General features: G+C 40.9%; 1 protein-coding gene and 1 long non-coding RNA gene across 17 annotated transcripts in view; one reads left to right on the forward strand and one right to left on the reverse strand.

Moving 5' to 3' along the window:
* The first annotated feature begins 4,091 nt into the window (after positions 1-4,091).
* Positions 4,092-9,664, forward strand: LOC128746687 (uncharacterized). The gene is made up of 3 exons (XR_008412573.1): positions 4,092-4,445; positions 5,612-5,796; positions 7,257-9,664. It is a non-coding gene; the product is annotated as an uncharacterized LOC128746687 (long non-coding RNA).
* epb41l2 (erythrocyte membrane protein band 4.1 like 2) overlaps positions 7,461-21,005 on the reverse strand; it is a 36,660-nt gene continuing 23,115 nt past the window's right edge. For 3 of the 16 annotated variants that reach the window (XM_053843900.1, XM_053843898.1, XM_053843899.1), the window contains 13 exons: positions 20,479-20,631; positions 20,134-20,231; positions 19,679-19,851; positions 19,109-19,179; positions 15,129-15,188; positions 13,591-13,758; positions 13,110-13,172; positions 12,271-12,822; positions 11,174-11,302; positions 10,895-10,990; positions 10,496-10,576; positions 9,684-9,798; positions 7,461-9,534 (listed from right to left, as the gene is read on the reverse strand). In XM_053843900.1, the coding sequence (XP_053699875.1) occupies positions 9,694-9,798; positions 10,496-10,576; positions 10,895-10,990; positions 11,174-11,302; positions 12,271-12,822; positions 13,110-13,172; positions 13,591-13,758; positions 15,129-15,188; positions 19,109-19,179; positions 19,679-19,851; positions 20,134-20,231; positions 20,479-20,631 (1,749 nt within the window). In that variant the 3' untranslated portion in view covers positions 7,461-9,534; positions 9,684-9,693. Of the gene's footprint in view, positions 9,535-9,683; positions 9,799-10,495; positions 10,577-10,894; positions 10,991-11,173; positions 11,303-12,270; positions 12,823-13,109; positions 13,173-13,590; positions 13,759-15,128; positions 15,189-15,570; positions 15,605-15,754; positions 18,383-19,108; positions 19,180-19,678; positions 19,852-20,133; positions 20,232-20,478; positions 20,632-21,005 lie in introns of those variants that run through there. The other 13 variants (XM_053843906.1, XM_053843901.1, XM_053843903.1 and 10 more) reach the window with 13 other exon arrangements.

The following is a 21,005-nucleotide window of genomic DNA, read 5'->3' on the forward strand; positions in this document are numbered from 1 at the left end:
ACTGTCTTTTATCTCGTGGCAGATATGTGCAGAAAAAGAACACAGCATTTCATTTGCTTTTCCTCTTAGATGCTGAAGTTGCGATGCGATGTCGTGCGATGACCCGACACAACGCGGCATGATACGATAACTAGACAGCATGTAGCCATCTATAACGTCACACCATTGTAATACTGAAGTAATACCGCTCCAGGTACTTCCTCAAGGCAGTGAGCCAACACAATTCTTGAATCATAGAAATTTTTTTTTTGACTTGACTGTTTTCATAAAGTGAAGTGAAAGCAGGTCCGTGGAGAAGGTGTGCATTTTATAAGCGCTTTCCTTTCTAAGAGGGAAATGTTTTATTAAACTGTGCGCCAACACTGTGGTTGTTCGAACCTCACAGCTTTCCTAAGATGAATAATTCCAGAGCTACACTCCACTCTTTATCCAGACATTATATTGACAGACAAAAATGATATCCCTTCCAAGAGCTCTCACTTGGCTCCTTGTTCAAACAGAATGTAAAATAAAAATAAAAATATAAGATCTTTTGCGGCATGTATTTAGTTTCGTATTTATTTTAGCTCTCCTACAGGCTGTATCTCACATTAAGTTATACTTGGTCTGTTTTGTTGTTGCAGGGGTTGCTGAAATCCCGGAGCTCTCTTCAAATAAAGAACCCAAATGAGGGCAATAATAATAATTATATTTACATAATTACAACTGGACTATAACAGTAAGTTAATGAAGCTTGTGACATTAACTCAATCGCTGCCTTTGAGCAATGACGAATGGAGTCTCAGATTTGTGGAACATCTGCATCATTTTGGAGAATGGAAGGCTCAGTCGCACCAACAAGAACAGTAAGAAGGAGCCCACATACATCAAAGTCTTGACTCGAATCGCATTATTGAAGACACACACCGAGACACCCGCTCACCACACTGCAAATCACACCCTAAAATTTCGGGAGACAGCGGCTGTTGAGCAAGTTCACCCACAGACAGAAAGAAACATGAGGGAGGGTTTGTGATCCTGGCGAGAAGCGCCGCAGGCTGACATCAAAGTAAGATGGATTAAACCTGTTGTCAAAGGAAGAGTCTCTTCATCATAATTCCCTGAATACTGATCTGTCAGAGCTGCACGAGAGTCAGAGTTCTGCCAACGAGGAGTCCTATCTGCTGTTATTTGTTTGGCTAATGACAAACGCATAAAGGGAGCGTGGCCTCTTTCTCTGCAACGGTTATTAATATTCATAGGTTTCCTGGCAACATCATCAGGCAGGGAAAAATGAGAGCAAGATTTAGGGGCTTAAGCTCATTTCACGTCTGCAGAGGCACGATCCAGAGCCCCCAAAACAGAGATCAGATCTGTGGTTGGGTTTTACTGGTGGCACTTTCAAGATGTAATATGGAGTAAGAGACACCATTACTGAGTTAGTTTGGGAATCGAGATCCTAAAAACAGTGGCAGTTAACTTTGACAGAAAGATGCTCGCTGCTAAATATAGCTTCTAAAAACAAAAAGACTAATTCTGTTTCATCTTCAGTTTGGACCAGCAAGATGAACTGCGTTTAGAATTTGGTTGCAACTAAGTTTCATCCTCCTGTGTTTGAATCTAGATTATTGAATGTGTGGAGCATTTCGTGGGGCTCGCAGAAATAATGAGAAAAGGATGAGTCATCACCTTTCATAGCAGATGTTTGTGAAGTGGACATTGTCGTCCTGAATGACTTGACAGGCTGCTGATGTGTTCCACTGTCTTTTTCAAAGCAAAAGTGTGATTCAAATGGCTGTCAAGGGACTTTTGACGTACCAGACACATTCCACAAAAAAAAAAAAAACAATAAAAAAAAAAAACAGAGCCATGCCGTGATGAATCCACTTTGAATTATTTCAGAAATATGACATTTCCTATCCTCACATCAGTGAGAGAGAAACACAACTTTGCAGCCTACCTAACCAAGGAAATACTTTAAGGATGATGGAGTGGTGAATAGCTTCACTCCAGAACATCATGAGGTGGTGAAAAATATTTCCCAAAATGTTGTTTTTGGAAAGAGTTGTTCACCTCCCCAGTCTGGTGACCATCCTGAGCAGAGACTTACAGTAAGTAAATATAAATGAAAAAAATGGTCACACCTTCATATCACTATAATTATAATAGTACAAAAAATATTATTATGTATTATACATTTCTAAATTATTATAATTTAATAAAATAATAAATTATTATTATTATGAGCATAATCAAGACATCACAGTGCATTTATAAGACCTTAGTGATGATGTCATGAATGTGTATAAAATTATTATAAGGTGCAAAAATTGACAGAACTGTTAACAGTAATAACATTACAATACATTATGTTTTTGTACGTTTTATGTTTAGGTTCAGGGTTATGCTTCTGTTAGGGCTGTGGTCCATAGTCCTCATAACTATAAATTAAATTATTGTATTTTACATTTATTGTATGTTATAAACCTTGTCATAAGTTACCATACATGAATATTGATGTCCTCTTCTACAGGGCTTTATAAATATACTGTGATGTATTATGAATGTACTAATAATGCATTATAGATGTGAGTTTCAAGTGTGGCATTCAACTAAGAGTTGGGCGGGAAATAAACAATTGAATTATTAAGCCTTTTTTTTTTGGCGCTGCCTAGTTGCATTCAGTCATTAAATCACCTGGAGTGAAATGAGAATTGTTCTGAATCTGTGAAACTTTTCCTAGAATCCAACTATAGCAGACCTGGGCAAAGTGCGGCCCTTTGCCTGTGTTTTTGCAGTCCTCATGAGGTCAGACTAAAACTATTTTTTGTCTTGTTTCTTTCTTAGCATTACTATTTCAACAGTAATTATAACACATTCAGGACTAAAATGTCTTTTGTACCTTGTTTTGTTCCTCAAAATATGATGAAAGAAAATTAATTTTCTTTTAATATTTCATAGGTATTTGGGCTGTGGTTTCTTATAATTATATTAAAAGAAATATTTTTATAGGTTTCATGCCATATTTGCACTTCTTAATATCCTTGCTTCCATTGGATCTTAAATGGTTTACTTCATTCTAGTTACTTGAGATTGTTTTTCCTTCACGTTTCTTAGTCATCGCCGCCTTTGTCTTGGCATGGCGCCCCCTCACAACACACAGGATAATTGAACTGTCCACCTCTGATCTATAGCCATCTTTACACCAGCGACAGTAGTGTCTATAGCACGTGTTGCTGTATTGGAATGTAATCTTCATTTTGAAAGATATTGCAGCGTTACTTGTACTTGTAGAGTGCAGTTCCTCTGGGAATAAAGAAGGCGGCGATAATCGATTACACAGCCAAGGTACTGTGTTGTGGCTCTAATCTTGCACTGCTGCTAAGCTAATCTTTCTCCACTACCTCCTAACAAAACACTGGGAGGAAAAGTGCCAAACAAATGGTAAAATGTCAGTTAACAATGGTGTCTGCTGAACCAAAACTGTGCAATTCTACCATGTACACGCTATAAAAATGACCGCGGTTGATAAATAAAAAGCAAAATCAATGGTATTGACCACGAGTCAATACACAAGCCACTCCCAATCTAAAAATACCCTCCACCTAGTCTTATATCACTCTGACATGTCTACAACTTTGATCCAACATTAACAAAGAAGAGGTGTCATGCAGGAGGAAGACTGTTTGAAACATGCATCCAGAAGCTCAGTTAACCAAGAACACGTGTGCATTCAGGCCTCACTGGAATGGGAGCACAGAAGCTCTGCATTGAGCTGCCTTTAAAGTCACAGGCAATGTAACTGTCTCACGGATTGGAATATTGAAACAGCAGGATTAAATATTCACTGCAACTACAGCCTTTCTACTGGCATTGCTGGGTTTATAAAATATAGTCGTGGTGTTTTTTCTGACGATCTGAACTGCCACAGGCCAACTACACTGGAGGTCACCCTCTGCTGCCTTTAAAGGAGTGGCTCCGTCGGTGTTAATGTGATCAACTGCACTTGTTCCACTCATCAAATTGGGAGTGATGTGATCAATACTGGGGAAAACCACGGAGATATCTGAGGCAGGATCAACAGGAGACTAAAGGTGAAGCAGTTTGCAGGACAAAGGTCCACTGATCGATGATACCTTACACAATCCTGCTTGTATGTGAACACACATGACAAAAAGAGTGGCGAGGCTGCTGGACATTGTTCTTCTCATTCTCCCTCTCGCTCTAAAACAGACTCATATTTCTAATCTTCTTAGCAATCACAAGGTCGGACCTCTGGAAGAGAACAAAGTTCACTCTTTCAACAACAGCAGCAGAGTTTTACTGCCGACTGAACGGGAACAGTGAGAGACGATTTTGAGAAAGTAGAGACGCCACCCGAGGGCTTTCGCAGCCCACCTGAGGACATGAGAAATCCAAACCAGAGAACATTCTTGTGGAAGTAAACACCGGGAAGTTGTTACCAAGTAAGTACACAGTTTTTCATGTTTAACACTGCTACAGAAGTCTATCACAATAAATGGAGTTACTTCACTAGTTGAAGTTTTGGTAATTGCACTGGGATATAACTATCCCTTCTGAATGAGTCGACATTGTAAACTCATATTTCACATCATATTGACATGTAACACATTTACTTCAATCCTCTAGGCTTTATTATAAACAACATATATAAAACTTTATTTTCAAATGAGAACATGCCATGGATTTAAGCAAGAAAACACCTGCCGTTTATGTGCTGCATCAGAAAGGGGGATTTGGCTGCAGCTGTGTGACAAGCAGGTTTTAACTTTGATCAAAAAACTATGACTGACGTCTTGCTGACGTCCGATATGCTGATATTGTGATTTCCGATACCAATATGAAGCCACGCGAACATATGTGGCCAATTTCTGGCCATATCACATCTGCTATCACGAAGTGAACACTACTATTATTGTTATTATAATACTCATATTATAGATTAAAAAAACATCCAGATTTCCCAAACATTTTCAGCACATTTGACAAATACAGGTTAAAACCCATAACAATGATAACAATTACTTGAAAATAATCCCTAATTATTATTTGGCAAACATCACGCTGTGACGCTATTTTCCTTCTGCTTTATCATTCACTTATTTTCATTAGTTGCTCATAAATATTTTTTGGGAGATTGGGAGAAGTATTCAGTATTTGTCTGACCATTTCACTCTAAATTCATCAAAGGAATATGACCTGGGAAAACTCAGAATCAGCTCACCTTCAAGTCAAGCTGAGGTGGATTCAGTTTAGAATCCTTCACCAACTTAGTCATTTGACAGCAACTTGTTGATCCAAGCAGGGTTTTGTTGAGCAATTGCTTCTTCCAATGCATTTGCTGAGTCTTCAAATTAGCAGCAAAAATGAAGGAGGACTCACCAAAAAGATGGGAAGCCTGGGAACATGTTCAAATAAAATATGCAGATCAGTTACTGCATGCTTCCAACAAATAATGTTTTCTTTATTATCAGCTCAGGAGAACACAGTGTGATCGTGTTTAAGTGTGGATAAAACCTTTGTTTTAAAATAATTTGTATTTTGCCTCGACTTTTTGAGAAGCCTGAGATCATGGTTTGCACTTGCGTTCTCACCTCTCTCTCTCTTCCAGCAGCATGGAGGTCCTGAGTGGCCCCTGGGCTGATCTTGCGCTGCTCCTAAGGCAAACAGCCTCAAAGACAGACGAAGAGACGGACAGCTTCTCTCCTCTTTGGATGTTGGGTCTGCTGTTGTTCCTGTCGGTCTGCATGTTGCTGCTGCAGCTGATCATCTACTTCTGCTGGAAGCTGAGACAGGGTATGTTTTTTTTTTTGAATAAAGTTTTCACACCCAACTTCTCACCAAGTTTTGCTCAGTAATATTTCATTAAATCCTGGTCGGCGCTCTATGTGGGGAGCTGCTTTCCTTTTCTCCAAGGCCACACATACTAAAAATAAATATATGAAATGTCTTGATTGGAGTGTCCTTGCAAGATAATATTAAAAATGCACCATGATTAGAAGCGCTACACATTTTCTCATGCAAGTCTGAAGTTTTATGAGCCATTTGGTTTCCGCTGGCTCTCAATAATTTAGTTGGTTGGGCTTGCTTGAGTGAACAGCAGGCTGGTTTTCCACTGAATCCGAATTGTTAGAGATTTTAGAGCTTCATCTCAGTAGGTGGAGCGGCAGGGATGAAGTTGAGCACCTCTGGGGCGAAGGCAGCGTTTCTCAAAAGAGAACAGCTCTTTTGAATCAGAGGTTGAAAAAGTTTCACTATATCGAGGCTGTGTTAGAGAAGTGGGATCATCAAGGTCAGGAGGAGTGGAGAAGTTGCATCGGCTGATGCAGATCTGACAACCTGGGATGTCACCTTCATCACTATCTTGACATGAGAGCCTCCTGGCAGTGCACAGAGGGAGTCTGGAACTCCCTGATGAAAATTTTCTGCAGATTATGCTTGAATAATAGAAGAGCTCTGCAGTTTTAAGGCAAATGGGAAGCGGAAAATGTGGTATATATTAAGAATAAAACCTTTTCTTAATAAATAGCCCTGAAAAGTACCACATGCTAACATCTGATTCTTTATAACAGTTGCTAGAAAAATAGGTGAATAATTCATGGCTGCACATCAACATGCTGCCGTGCCCTCCAACCCCTTCCTTTCTGCATTATACTACCAATGTATCACAACACAACAGTAGTGTTCATCGGCTTTACCATCTAACAGCTATCCATTTGGAAAAGTTGAACACTGAAACTGCAATTTAGTTTTGTGTAATGCAACCTTCAGAAGACGATTCACTCAGCGACCTTGCAGCATCAGCTCATGGCATTTACAGAACAATTCACATACTAATTGTGGGCTGGCTTTACTTTGTTACCAAGCGGCTAACATGACCTTACATGAGGTGAAATCTGAATTAATGTTCAGCGCTGCACTTCGACCAGCAAAAGTTAACAACTGCACATTGTATTAATGGATTAATACTCACTTAGCGAATTGTCTTCTTTGACGGGGACTAAATCAACACTGTAACGAGCGAATAACTCATGGAATTGTTCGCAAAGCAAAGTAGGAAGGACGTTTAAAAGTTAGCAAAGGTTTGTTTTCAAAATGAACACACCTGTCATGGCAAACGCAAATTGCCTGCGCACGCGCATAACACCCCACAACGGTAGATCTGCTTTTATACTTTTGGTCAAATTAATTGTGTAGATTCAGATTTATGTTTATACATTTAAGATGGACATAGTTTATAATGTTTGTGTTTACAGTTGAGATGGAGTTGTCCGAGTTACCGGAGGACAGAAGCGCCATCTACAGACGGACGCATAGAAGTGCAACACTCAGGAGGAGAAGCGTGGGCTCCCACTACAGCAGCTGACACACCTTCTCATTTCCCTCGCTTAACAAAGACATTTATACAACTCAACTGAAAAAAAAAGACATTATTTTGGTTCATAATAAAGAAGGAATGCGACAGTATAACAATCCTTTATTTAAACAGTGTTATACAGGGGAGGAGTGGCAATGTGGGCAGACACAAGACACTGAAGCTGCTGGATAGAGGTGTGACAGTCGAGAAAGAGAGTGGCGGAGCTGATGGCTGGTTTTCTTAAATGCCATTTTTTTATTTCACACAATTGATACAAAAATGGCGCTGGTCTGTTACACCAAAAATGATCTTCACTCTATCACAAATCCTGAGCTTTTAATATAAAAATCATTTTTTTGTAAATGCTCTATATAAAATGATGAAAGTGTTTCCGATGTTGTCTTTTGAGTCTGGTCATGACATTTTTGAAAGCCGAGCCGCGCAGCGCTGCAGCTCTGATGACTTTTTGCGCACGTAACCGGCGGCTACATGAAGAACATGAAAACATTTGATTGGTAGTGGTGACGGTTGGCAGTCAGAAAAATGAAAACAGAACAATCGCATCGTGGCTCACTGAAATTGGAATGCAGTAGTGGCTTAGATGTGTTCCTACAGATCTGATTCAAAACTTTAAGAAGTATTTCTGTGGCTGGCTCTCGCTGGAATGTTTGGCGACGAAACAGCGGTTTGCTTTGTCTGGATAAAATGAAAAAAGTGGCCTTTATACAGTGTTAAAATGACCTTTAAAAGCATATCAGAGACAGAAAGAGCCGGCGCACGACAAAGCAAGAGGAATGTCACAATGAGTTAGGAGAATCAGTTATTGCTGATATCCACATTAGAAAACCACAGTTTATTAACACAAATGAAAGAGACATCGTGTACCTGCAGGGGAGGGGCTCGAGAGCACATCAAAACCCAATCTTCACTTCCCTTTAGGCTTCAGCATAACGCTGTTTTCAAGTGCAGTTATTTTTTACTCATCTTTAAAAGGATTTGGATGTTATTGTGTTTTTAGAAATTGAATCAGTACGCAATATTTCAGTGGTGGTAAGAGGTTTTTTGTCCACACAGCCAGCATCGGATGGAGAGAATCTAATCTAGACATATTGTAAAAGCGGTGACAGTCTAATCAACTCTAAGAGTTTGTGCGTGGCGACATGCTGAAATATTATTTGACAAGAATCTGTGAGAAGTGAAATGAAGCGAGCCGCTGTCGTGATAAAAGGCTCAGTTGAAACTCTTTTGTTGTCATTCTGGTACCAGGAAGCACCATAGTCTTACATTAATGTAACTGTTAGCATTAAATGAATGTTTTTTTCCCTCCCAAAAAGTGAGCCTTAGCATTCCATATCGTGAAATTCCATGGTCCTCGATCAACAGGCTTCCAAATTAGCCCGGTAGAAAAGCCTGTCGTGTTAAAGCTAAAATCCCAGTCAGCTCTTCTACTGAGTAAACATGAACTCTAAATGTCTCTTCTATTTTATACTTTTTGGAAGAGAATATCAACAGTTATTACAACAGAGATGGAATGTGGATGAACTAGGAAAAAAAAAACATATCAAAAAGAGGAGTTATGAAGGAAACTGGATCCAGAAACTCAATAATGTATTTCCTCATGCAGAGGAATCTGGGATTCCATAGATTTAAAAAAAGGGATGAAAAAATACAATCAGAGACGTGTTATCTCTTCCTATAAATGATGTATGAAGTTCTGTAGAAAATATTTTGGAGAAAGGGGCCTTAATATTTGCGTTTAAACAAGAACTATTTGTTGTAGAAAAAATACAAATACAAATGATCAGTAAAACAATCATTTTAAATGTTAATAATCCATAATTTAATTCAGTCATGACTGGTTTTGGCTGCATCCTACGGTTGTATCATTGCAAAACAGAAGCACTAATGTAAAACAGACACTTAAGAAGAAACGCTATCAAAAATAAAACACGCTACAAATGTTTAGACTAACAAAGTGGTTCTATAGTTCCCCCCCCGAATCAGTGAGGTTATTCTTTTCTTGGTTTTGGAGTGAGAGGGCTTTTTTTTACACAGACATGTAAGCAACACTCGACTTGAGGGAGTCCTTCCCTGGTTCTCTTCGTCCTCTTGATGGGTGGGTGTCACAGGGTGGTACGATGTCGGTGAAGGAAATGGTCACGATCGGCCCATCAGCTCTGGAGGTCGGGGAGAAGAGAGAGGGAGGCAGTCGGCAAGTGGATCAGACCACAGGCACCAGTAGTTTCATTCATTTTCAGCCAAACACATTTGGTTTTCAAGCAGAGAAATATGCTGCATCCAAAATACAATCACATGTAAAAATTACCTGGGTTCTGTCAATCCTCCTCCTCAGCCAGTTCAGTTTCTTTATGAACCACCACTCTGGTGACAGACATGTCAGGATGTTGCTCTTTGGCCTCCTTAATAGCCTGGGCCAGTGCCTACAGTACCGCGGGGCAACCACACGGTGGCAGCACAGAGCACACAAGGTAACAGGAAGGGGAGGAAGGGAGGTGGAGTTAAATGGGGAAAATAAATAAAAAAGCAAAGAAAATGGACTTAACGCTGGATTTACACACACTGCCATCTTACACACTAAAATACTGAGGATGAAAGCTTGTAAAATGGCTTCAGAGCAGTCACATGAACAAATGAAAGTAAATCCAGCCATTCATAACAAAAATGCAAGGTAAACAAACAAGTGCAGGAGCGCTTCATGCAGATACAACTAACAGCTAAACAACTTTAAACGCCTAATTCGTCCAAATATTTAGTAGTGATTATCATTTTGCACATAAAGCCAGGACAACTAACTAACCCTATCATACATTAAAACTGCTTCAAACATGCCGGGGTGAAGACAACAGGCAAGAAGCAGGAAATGAAAGACAAAACAAATACGTAGCAACTGATGGAAAAAAAAGGCCAGCATCCAGAAGGAAAGATTGGGATGAAGGTCTGACCAACTGGTAAAACACTAAGGCACCATTAACTTGTTCCAACCGGGTCGACCCGCCAGCGGGTTTCACCGACTCTCCTCGCTAATCGCTACAAATGAGGCTGGATAATGAGAGCACCCACAGCGAAGCCTTTCCCCCTTTTCTGTTTTTAATTTGACTTAAAAGAAGGAGGGCTGACCTGGTCGTGGTCGATGTCGCAGTCCCCCGTGATGACGATGCGTTTCTCGATCCTGGTCTCCGACAGGCCGCCCTTTAACGTCTGCAGCAGGAAGACCAGGACACTTACTACGAATGATGTCAACAGTTTTTTACACCTTTTTACATTGGTTTGAAATGTCAGAGTTCAGAGAAAAAAAACAAACAAGAAAAAAAAAAAAAAAAAAAAAAAAAAAAATATATATATATATATATATATATATATACATATATATATATATATATATATTTATATACACATTTTATATCGTATACAGTAATACAGGCTTCTCTGGAAGTCAAATATCAGCAAGTCTCGGCATAAAGAAACATGATTGGTAAACACAGCCAGAACAAACTCAAGCGTTTCTGCGTTTTGCACCTTGGTGATGTGTGTGGTCGTGGTGGTACACAGCGACTCCGAGGTGATTGTCTGTGCGGTCATCAGAACCCCAGGTTCCCCTTCATTCCCATCCAGCTGAAGGCAGATAAGTAAAATGAATGTACTTCACTTGAAAAGTAATCAGCAGTAAAAGAAAAAAAAGTGCTTCGTATCTGCTGCAAGAAATAACGCAGAGAGAAAACTGAGTTCTAAAACGAAAGAGGGTGAAGATAAATGTTTGGAGCTTGGAATGGCATTGCAGGCCGAAAGAAAGTGCACCTGTGCGGCTTCGTATGTGATGGTCTTGGTTTCCGTATGTACGATGGGTACTTCTTTTGTCGCTATCTCTGTTTTCTGCGCCGCAAACGTGTCTGATATAGTCACCATTTCTGTCTTTACCACAGGTGGCTGGCAGGGGGGAGAGAGAGAGAAGTGAGAGGGGGAGAGAAGCTTGTTACTTGGGCAAGTTAGGGAATCAGAGACATAGTGAGTAGAAGTGTATTTGACCCTAATAAAAACTTTTTTAACATCTGGAAATCCTGGAAAGCACACGGATATCAACAGATACAAAGACATCAAGCGAATCTAAAGGCGTATTAGGGCCTGTAAAGACGAGATAACATTGAGTTCATTCATAATATAATTCCAAACCTGGTGATTTGTTTTAAAACATATCCTAGTATTCCAGTTTTACAGTTGCTTTTTTTCATATTAGCTGGGTTGCATCTGCTGAAGCATGAAGATTTGTGATGACATTTTTTGCTGTGTAATAAACCTGTAATGTCCCTAATACGCCAACAGAATCTTGACACTTGCTCATGCAGATCCAACATCAGCAACACAACTTTCCTTAGTGTTGCAGCACAACACAAACATGCAAGTGACCCACAAGCCACAGAGGTGCAACCAGCACAACAAGCCCCACATAAAAATAGAACATGCAAAAAAGCTGTTTAACCACATGTGATTTTGGCAATGAGGAGTCCCACACTGCCAAACCAAAGTTGACCAGAAAAGTGTCAAGCACATGGAGGACACACAACCGCATGATAGAGGTGACACATCATGCAAGGAGTCTAACGCAGGAGCATGCACGTCGGTATCTATGCCCCATTTACGTCACGACACGATGTAGCAGCAGACGGTTGGGAAGTGATGTGGCAGAAATTCAAAACATAAATTTGATGGACAGGAAACAATAGCAGGGCACCTTCACAGTGTGATGATGTACATGGGGCGTAAAGATTCACGCAAGCAGGAAGGAAGCCGACACTATGGTAAGAGAGAGGACTTGGAGAGGAGAAGTTGGGCTTCTACGGCTTGCAGCAGGGATGGAAAACCAGGGAAGCTCCCAGGTGGCCCATGGCAGACTTTACCTCAGAGCAACAAATAACATGTGGCCGCGCTTCGACTGAGGCGTCTCCGTTCAATTTGGGTTCATCCTCAACCTCGGCCAGACTAGCTGAGGCATCCTCATGCAGACCATTGGAAGCTTCTTCAGATGTTTTCCTCTGGTAGTCCGTGCTTTCTTCAGTGGCACTCTCACTAGCGTTCTCGTTCTTCGTGTCGTCTGCTCTGGGCTGCTCTGAAGTACGACCGGCGACTTCATCAACACCGGGGTCTGGCTTATCCGTCCCTGTCAGCATTGTCTCCTCTGTCTTCTGCTCCTCTTCCTCTTCAGGGATCTCCGTGTGAGAGATGGAAACGGAGACGTTGGGGTGATATTCTGCTTCCTCTTCGCTCTCGCTGTCAGCCGAAACGCTTTCCTGCTTCTGCGCCTGAGCTGCCTCCGCTTTTCCTGCCACCTCCTCAACTTTCACTTCCTGTTCGCTTGCTTCCTTCACAGCGGCCACAACTGTTGGTCCAGATTTGGTCACTTTGGAAACCTCTTGGATGACAACCGTCTCTTCAATTTCAACCTCGGTGGTCTATAAACACGCACGCACGCACACACACACGCATGCATGTACACACAGTGCACAAACACACACACAATGAGGTGCACACACATACACAACCAACGCATGGGGATAAAAACAAAACAAAACATGATCACTGAACATAAAAAATAAGGCAAAAATAAAAGGCAATGAATTAAAAGGTGTGATGTATGAACAAGACAGATGAGTGTAAAGTCACAGGAGGTCACTCAGGGGGAGGAAACATGAGTGATGGATGAATGGCAGGCTGCACAGAGGGGTAAAGTTAGAAGCACCTTCACAGGTTCTTTGTTGTCAGTGTTGGTGTTAGCAGCTGCAGCAGCTTCCTTTTCAGGCACCTGAGTGACACAAAAGTTACCGCCACAATTGTGAGTCGCAGAACACCTTCACCAATCACATCAGGGTTATGAATATTGGAGAGAATTCTCTTTGCTTACACCCTGAATATATATATATATATATATATATATATATATATATATATATATTTTTTTTTTTTTTTTTTTTTTTCTTCGTATTATTATTTATTATTTTTATTTTCTTTTTGTTATTGAGCTTTAATGTTTGGGGAGAGGCATCATCCCTTAAAACATAAAAATCTAAATATAATTTGATTGAATTCATCATGCAGCCAGAGATGTGGTTGAGAAGGTTCAACTAAAAAAAAAAAAAGAGTTGGTATCACAGCAGCCGCAAAGTATCATCGATGAAAAGTGATGACATAACATTGTTGCACTGAGGCCTGGACGCACGTACCACTTGTTGCTGCTGAACACGTGCCGTTGTGGCGGGGGAGGAGGTGAGACGTTTCTCCCACTGGTTGGGTTGAGGAGGAGAGGGAGGCGGAGCTTCCATAAAGGAGCGCTTTAGTTCGCTAATACTAGCTTGGTGTTTCAGGACCCCGTCTTGGGTCTTATCATGGTCCTGATGGGAGGAAGGGGAGGAGAAATGGGGAAGGTAAGGGACATGGTATGAGAGGGCGGGGTTAGGGAAGAGGTAAAAAAAAAACGTGTATAAAAGGAGGGAGAGAAAAGGTAACAGGAACATTAGCCTGTCATTTCGGAAGTCAAGATGGACGCCGCGCCTCAGTGCAGCCTTGTGTTGATTGTTTTGGGACTGTACGTTTGACTGTGTGTCAGCAAAGTGTGTGTACAAACGGGCCACATTGATAAACGCCGTTTCCATCTTGACGATTAGATTCGCACCAGGAACAGCATGGAGCTGATAGTGGATAATCACCAAGTGCTCAAGGGTTGATTTAAAATTAAGATACATTTTTCAAATGCATATTGCATTCACTACAAAATAAATATATAAATAATAACTACATAGAGATATTTTAACACCTAAATAAAACAGATTTTTCCTCGACAAAATTATATGTCTGGTCTGGAAAAAAAGTGACTACAATATGCCTGAACAAACACAAATATACTACTAATAATACATGTATTATTCGTCACTATCAGCCCCCAAAAAACGTAGTTTGTTACTAAATCAACACAGGCAGGTAACACCACCATGCAAGCTCATTGCAGGTGTAGAGGTTAGCTTAGTTGGGAGGTTAGCATCCTGGCAAAAAAAAATAAAAAAAAACTCCAGCCAGTATATTCAACAAAACATGCACAATATAACACACAGACCTATGATTTGAATCACAAAGCAGCCATTTTAAGCTTAGAAATACTGGTCAACTTTCTTCAGTGGACATGGTTCTGTGATTTATATAGGGATAGACAGCTAGGGTACATATTGGGTCTATTACTTTGCATCGGTGTCACATAGACCTTGTCAATAGCTTCTTCCATTTCTTTTTTATTTATGTGGAAACATTTGACATGGAAAAGAGCTTACAAGTTACATTCAGTTGAGGCTACAAGAATGTATATTTGTTTTTAAATGATACAGTGCATGGGTCATGTAATTCACTGTATGCATCATCACTACTTGTCAGTGTTTCTATACACATTGATGCATAAACTAATTTTACCCTTTGACTAGAACTACAAATGTTCCCATCGCCTTTTAAGGAGAAGGATTCCATTCCAGTGACATTTCTTGGAACCGCTGCTCAAAATGGCTGCTTCATGACAGGGGATGAGTAACATTGCAATCGTTTCATTCCAAAAACATTTCCGACACACAAAACAACACGCATGCACACAGAGCCTGAGAGTGCGAGAGGGCAGCAGTTGTGCACTGTACAGTACACAGAACCTCTGATAGCGTCAGAGTCCACCAAAAAACGGAAGTGAAATTCTTTAACTCAGCCATCAGACGACGCCAGTACCAACCTCCAACATTAAATTACTGTGCCTCACATAAATATTGTCCGCATGCACTCTCAGTGGGCTCTGGAAGGCAGACACACAGCACAACATGGAGTAATGATAAATGAAAATAGTGGAAATGAACAACTAAAACAGCTGCTCTTAGTGAATGGAAATCATGTCAAAAATAAATGATAATTGCACACCAATAATACACCATCAGGCAGTGATGAAATATCTCACACATCACAGCACCAGCCAACACTTCATGATCGCAGACAGAAACCAAACCACCAGTGAGACATTTGAGATGAATGTGCCTCTGCAGAATCTGTTTTTTTTTTTTTTCCAGATCAAAATGGGACATAGAAATATCAAACGCTAAAAATAATCTGATCAAGGCAACATCACCTCAAAAAAAAAAAAAAGATGAGCACACAACACACAGTAAGCAACAGTGTATAAACCTGGGAGGGGGATGGCTCAGAGGGTCCGAGTGACTGTTGGAGGGGGCGGAGTCACGGGGGTCAGGGAGAGAGCAAGGAAAGGTTAGGACTGAGGTGCATCTCCTCCTAGAAACCTCAGCACCTGCCCCCCTCATCACCAGACAACCCCCCCGAAACAAAGCATGGCGGGGCGACCCAACAGACCTGTGTGGGCGGGGCTTCGGCAGGGTCAGCGCCCAAGTCCGACTCTTTAACCTTCAGTATTGTGGTCACGGTGATGATGAGTAATGATAAAACATGGAATTCATGGGTCATAAAGAAAAATGAATAATAATGAGCCATTTTTCTTTCCTGGTGACATCATTAGCCGTGTTAGTCATGTGACCACAAGCAGGATATGTGAGGCTGATATAAGATCCAAAATAAAAGTATCACTTGTTTCAATGCATCCATTTCAAATGTTTATACAAACAAGTGGCAGCTCACATGATGTAAGAACCAATGACCATGTGGTCATTTATTACAACATGAGGATAAAGCAGAATTACATAATGAGGCTGTTATTATGCAAGAACGCGAAAAGTAATGCGTTTATGGAATTGTGTGTCGTTCAAGACACCTACAGCATTATATACACTGACATCTGTACAAGACTATACACCTGTATATGACACTCTAAGTGCTATGATTAAGATTTAATCTACTCTGGCCATTAATTTCCACGCCTCCTTTAAAGTGCTTTCTTGAAGCTATTCCGTTGTTTCACTGCAATATTAAAAAAAAACTGCATTAGTCTTGAAGCTAAACTATTCACGGCATAGCTTATACAGATAAAATTTGAATTTTAACCTGTGGTTTAGCGATTTTAACACTCAACGTGTAAAACTACACAGGATTGATAAGGAATAAAATGAATTGCACAAATGTAAAACACAGTTTACATGTACAATACGTTCGATTCATTACTTTAGAGGAGTAAATACTGACCACCTGAGTTGCATGTTCAGGTATTGAGCTCCTGCTTATATATGAACAGTACATGAGAGAATTTGATCCAATCAATTTACTGAGATTTTAAGATGAAATTCAAGTTTCAAATGTCACAGAAAATTTGGCAGAATACAAGTCTGTATTGCTGCTGTACATGGACTGTTGTTACGCTGATTATTGCTTCATAAGTAATATATATATTCTTGAGCATCCAAAAACAATCCTCCCACTGGCTCAAAGCTATTTACAAATAAGTGAGCTAAAGATGAAGAAGCTTTTGCTCACCATTGTTGGGCAAAATACTCTACAATTGGATTCATTCTGGAAACCTGTACTACAGACAAGCTTGTATGGTTCATTTATGTACAGCTGTGAAGGCATTTGTCTGGTTGAAGAAAACGAAGGCTTTGAATTAAGCCAGTACCCATGAGCACACAGTCTCTGTATCGAATGGATCCATGAACTTTTTAAGGTTGCATTATATGCTATAAATTCCTATGCTTAGATATTTTGGATTTCGAATAAGCAAAAGAAAAGTGCTAAATTTAGAAACGGCCTAGCTTCAATGTTTGTTTTATGTATCCATAGTCCAGAACTGGGAGAAACCAGACCTGTTTGTAACTAAATTAACTTGCTGTCAGTTTATCTTCTATACAAACACATGAGGGGATAATAGGTGGGAACATGAGGCAAACCAAGGCAACTGAAAATCACAATGAAATGAAGGGAAAACATTGCAGAGGATGTTTACGCTGCAGGGTCGCACATCTCTTGCGTCCGAGTTCCAGTTATGTGCCTGATGTGTGGTGAAGTGTGTGTGAAGTTGAAGGCTTGAATGTCAGGTAGCTCATTGTTTGTTCTCTCGAATGAGGGCAAAACTGTCTTTCGCTGCCGGCTGACCAGGTTCTCAAGGTAGAACAGGGTCAGGCCGAGAGGTGTGGCTAAAATCAGGGCTAAGATAAGCGACTGGCTGGCTGTCAGCATCACGACCAGCAGGAAGAGAACTAACAAACACGGCAGCAGCCACGGAGAGGGATTGAGGAGGTAGCGGTGAATGGATATGTTTAGGTTTTCTCCTGTGGAGGGGGGGTGGTGTGATGGGACAAAGAAGGGCAGCGAGGCAACGGAGCACAAGGTAGAAAAAGTGCCCTCAACGGGAAGAAGAGAGGAATCAGAGAGTAAGTGGAGTCGTTGTAAGAGTGACCGGGGCAGAACGTTGTTAAACTTGCTTCTGAAGTAAGTGTTTGATATTGCAAGAACCTGGTTTATTTTCAAAACAAATCTGTGAATGGTTTGATACCATCTGCTGCTGAAATCACTGGATTTGAAATTCTTTAAAACCCCCGCAGATTTGAAAATGAGGTTTGTAACAGTGAAGCGGAACTCTGGCAGCTTCGTCATCAGCCCCCGAAAATGTTTAACAGCACTTAACGTGTGCTCTTTCATCCCCGCTGGGTAGAGAAAACAAAGAATCAAAGACACATAATTGACCACACCCCTTAAAGAGTACTGAGGCCACCACTTGTCTGGTGAAGCTATGGCTTCGGCTTCAGCATCGTGGCCTTCCTCTAGTCCCACAATCCCACAATTTAGATTTTCAGAGGAGCTGACTGAGACAGAGGCCATGGGGATCTGGGACTCGTGATCCACCGACTGCTGCTCTGAGAGTGGGAGAGGGCTGACTAAGGTGTGCGAATGCGAAAAGGTTGAGTCGCCCATGAGATCGTCATCCTCAGAGATGTCTGACAAGCCATGATCAAACTCAGAGATGGAATCAAGTGACGGCGGGAGCGAGGAGAGTGACGATGAAGATGAAAAGGACAAAGGAAACATGAAGATTGACTGCAGGTGGATGAAATGATGATGAACATTCCGTGTAAAAAAAAGAATCGATCAGAAAATAAGATCATGCCCGTGGGGAGTGACAAAGGCAATGAGGGAGCGTGTGAAGGGAGAAGAGAGAAGGAAAAGACACATTAGTGAGCAGATCACAACATCACCTCACAACTGGTTAAAAGTGAGTCCAGCAGGGGGGAGCAGAGTGCACGCACAGTTGTGTCAAACACTTATTCAAGACAGAGGTCAGCTCCAGGGTGCCAGGGTCAGAGGAGAAGGGGCGGGGTCAGTGACTAACAGGAGCCAAAGGCATGCATCCTAGACTGCTGTGATGTTGAAGCATTTTTCCGAAATAAGGCTTTAGTGAAGTCATCTTAAAAAAAAACATGAATCACATTTAAACCGAAACAACACACTGGTCTGAGAAATGGCCCTCCACAATCGCAGAACTTTTCTATGATGTCTGGTAGTTTTAATAACGGAATATAAGTTGTGATTAAAAAGCACAGCTTCCGCTTACAAGCCAATTTTCAGCTGTAAAAAAAACCCAAAAACTTTTCCTTACCAACTTTCAAATTTCGACACTATAAAAATCTATATTAGTCCATAAAAAAAGCAAGTGACAATCTGAAATGTTCATCTGAGCATCTATGTTACAGCTGCATCATATTTTGATGTCGAAAACACCTGTTTGCAAGTTATTTCGAACTTTCCATGCACACACATTCGTACCTTTGAGTCAGAGTGAAGATCGCGTCCGTTTTCAGTCGCATCACTAGCCTCTGTGATGCTGATCATCGGGGCTGAAAATAGACGAATAAAATAATAAAATAAACTTAAAAGCAGTCGCTGATATAACAGACTTTGAAAATGTGGATACAAAATTTAAGGATTTGGTCTGTAATTCCAATTTAACCCAGCAGGTGTCAGTGTTAAGCTGAAGTGACGCTGCATATGTGGCACAGAGGTCAAGAGGGGCCAAAAAAACCTGAGGGCAAGTATTGAAAAATCAAAGCAAAAAATGCGCTAGATTTTAATAGCTGATGTATTGGACTTGTCAAAACACTAGCAATCTGTTGAAACACACGCAATGATCAGGATGAATGAGAACATGAACAAATATTTATTTTCACCAATGTTAATGTTTGAGCATCAAAAATGTGAGGCAGGAGGGGCAGCACTCATTTTTTTTTAATCTTTGTTTTTCAACAACAGGAAACTGCTGCAGCTACATCCTGGATCTGGTCTCGCACACATACACGCATGCACGCACACAAGGCCTGTCTAATATGGGTGTGTTACCTCCATCAAGACTACGGCTGATGCGTTTGGATGAGGTGCGCTCAAAATTTGGAGCAGGTCGGTCGATGAGCGAGCTAGCCAGACGGGTCTGTGCCTGGGTTCGTCCGCTGTAACGAAACTTGGAGCCCAGAGTCAAGAAGCGAGCCTTGGTAGGGGGCTCTGGGGCGTTCAACCTGAAACAGCATGGAAATGCAATTCCAAATAAAACAAAGTGCGTCATCACGAAATAAAGAAAGTTTGTAAGTCGGTCAGCAAAATGTTTGCACGCATCAGAATCCCTGACAGGATATTAAAGTCTATTTTTTTAATACAAACAAATACAAACATGTTATTCTCTTTCCTGGTGTGTAACTGAAGAGTTTCGTTTCCACACTGCGGCATCTCAGGTTTCTCTCTCTGCTAAACAATGCCAATAATTCAGAGAACACACAATGGAGGAGATTTATTACACACACCTGAAGAAACTGTGATTCTCCACACAGACCTTCCACAGCCTTTTGGCAGAGCGATGGTTCTGGAGTTTGAATCCAACGGTACTCTCAAACTGTTCCGTCTGTCGGAAGAAATGCGAAAACCAGATAATAAAATTAAAGCTGGGAACAGAATTGACATTTTTTGCATTAATAAAGTGGGAATAATAATGTCCTCACGGAAAAAAAAGAATTAGTGAATTCATAATACTGTCTGTTTGCAATACGTCAACCATTTCAAGTCAATAGAACAATTCAAATTCATGACAGAAAAACAATGAATCCATGCTTCTTTTAAACCATATCTCATGTCTAGAAATGGCCCCATACCTCTCCCGGCCTGATTTTAATGTAGAAGTTGTTCCTCTTGTAGGAAATCTTGAGTATTTTGGGCCAGGCAAAGCGATTTATCCTGAGTCTATCTTTGTAGACCAACAGACCGTTAGCACACACACCAAGCATGATGTCCACGCCCTCTGAATCCTGTCAAAACAAACATCAAACAAAGTCACCAACTTTATCTATATTACGAAGTACAGTATGTTGCAGTGTGCTTTACGTCAATAGAAACCCTGACACACACAGACACAGACACACAGTAACCAGGTTAGCTGGCAGACTAGTGCACGCCAAAGCTTTTAAGTCCAAGGCCATCTGGTAATGGTGAGGGGGATATTGATCACAGTAATGAATTAGCACAGGAAAAATCTGTTGGGCTAATGGACGATGCAATATGTTGATAATGGACAGTTTGACTGGGACACACTCATCACATGGGCTTCCCATGCTGGTAGCAGTTTAGTGATCTTTCTCACAGCTACGCAGACACTCAGGCACGCAGTGAGAGGACAGCGGAA

Source organism: Synchiropus splendidus, chromosome 15, assembly GCF_027744825.2.
Source record: "Synchiropus splendidus isolate RoL2022-P1 chromosome 15, RoL_Sspl_1.0, whole genome shotgun sequence".
Taxonomy (NCBI): Eukaryota; Metazoa; Chordata; class Actinopteri; order Syngnathiformes; family Callionymidae; genus Synchiropus; species Synchiropus splendidus.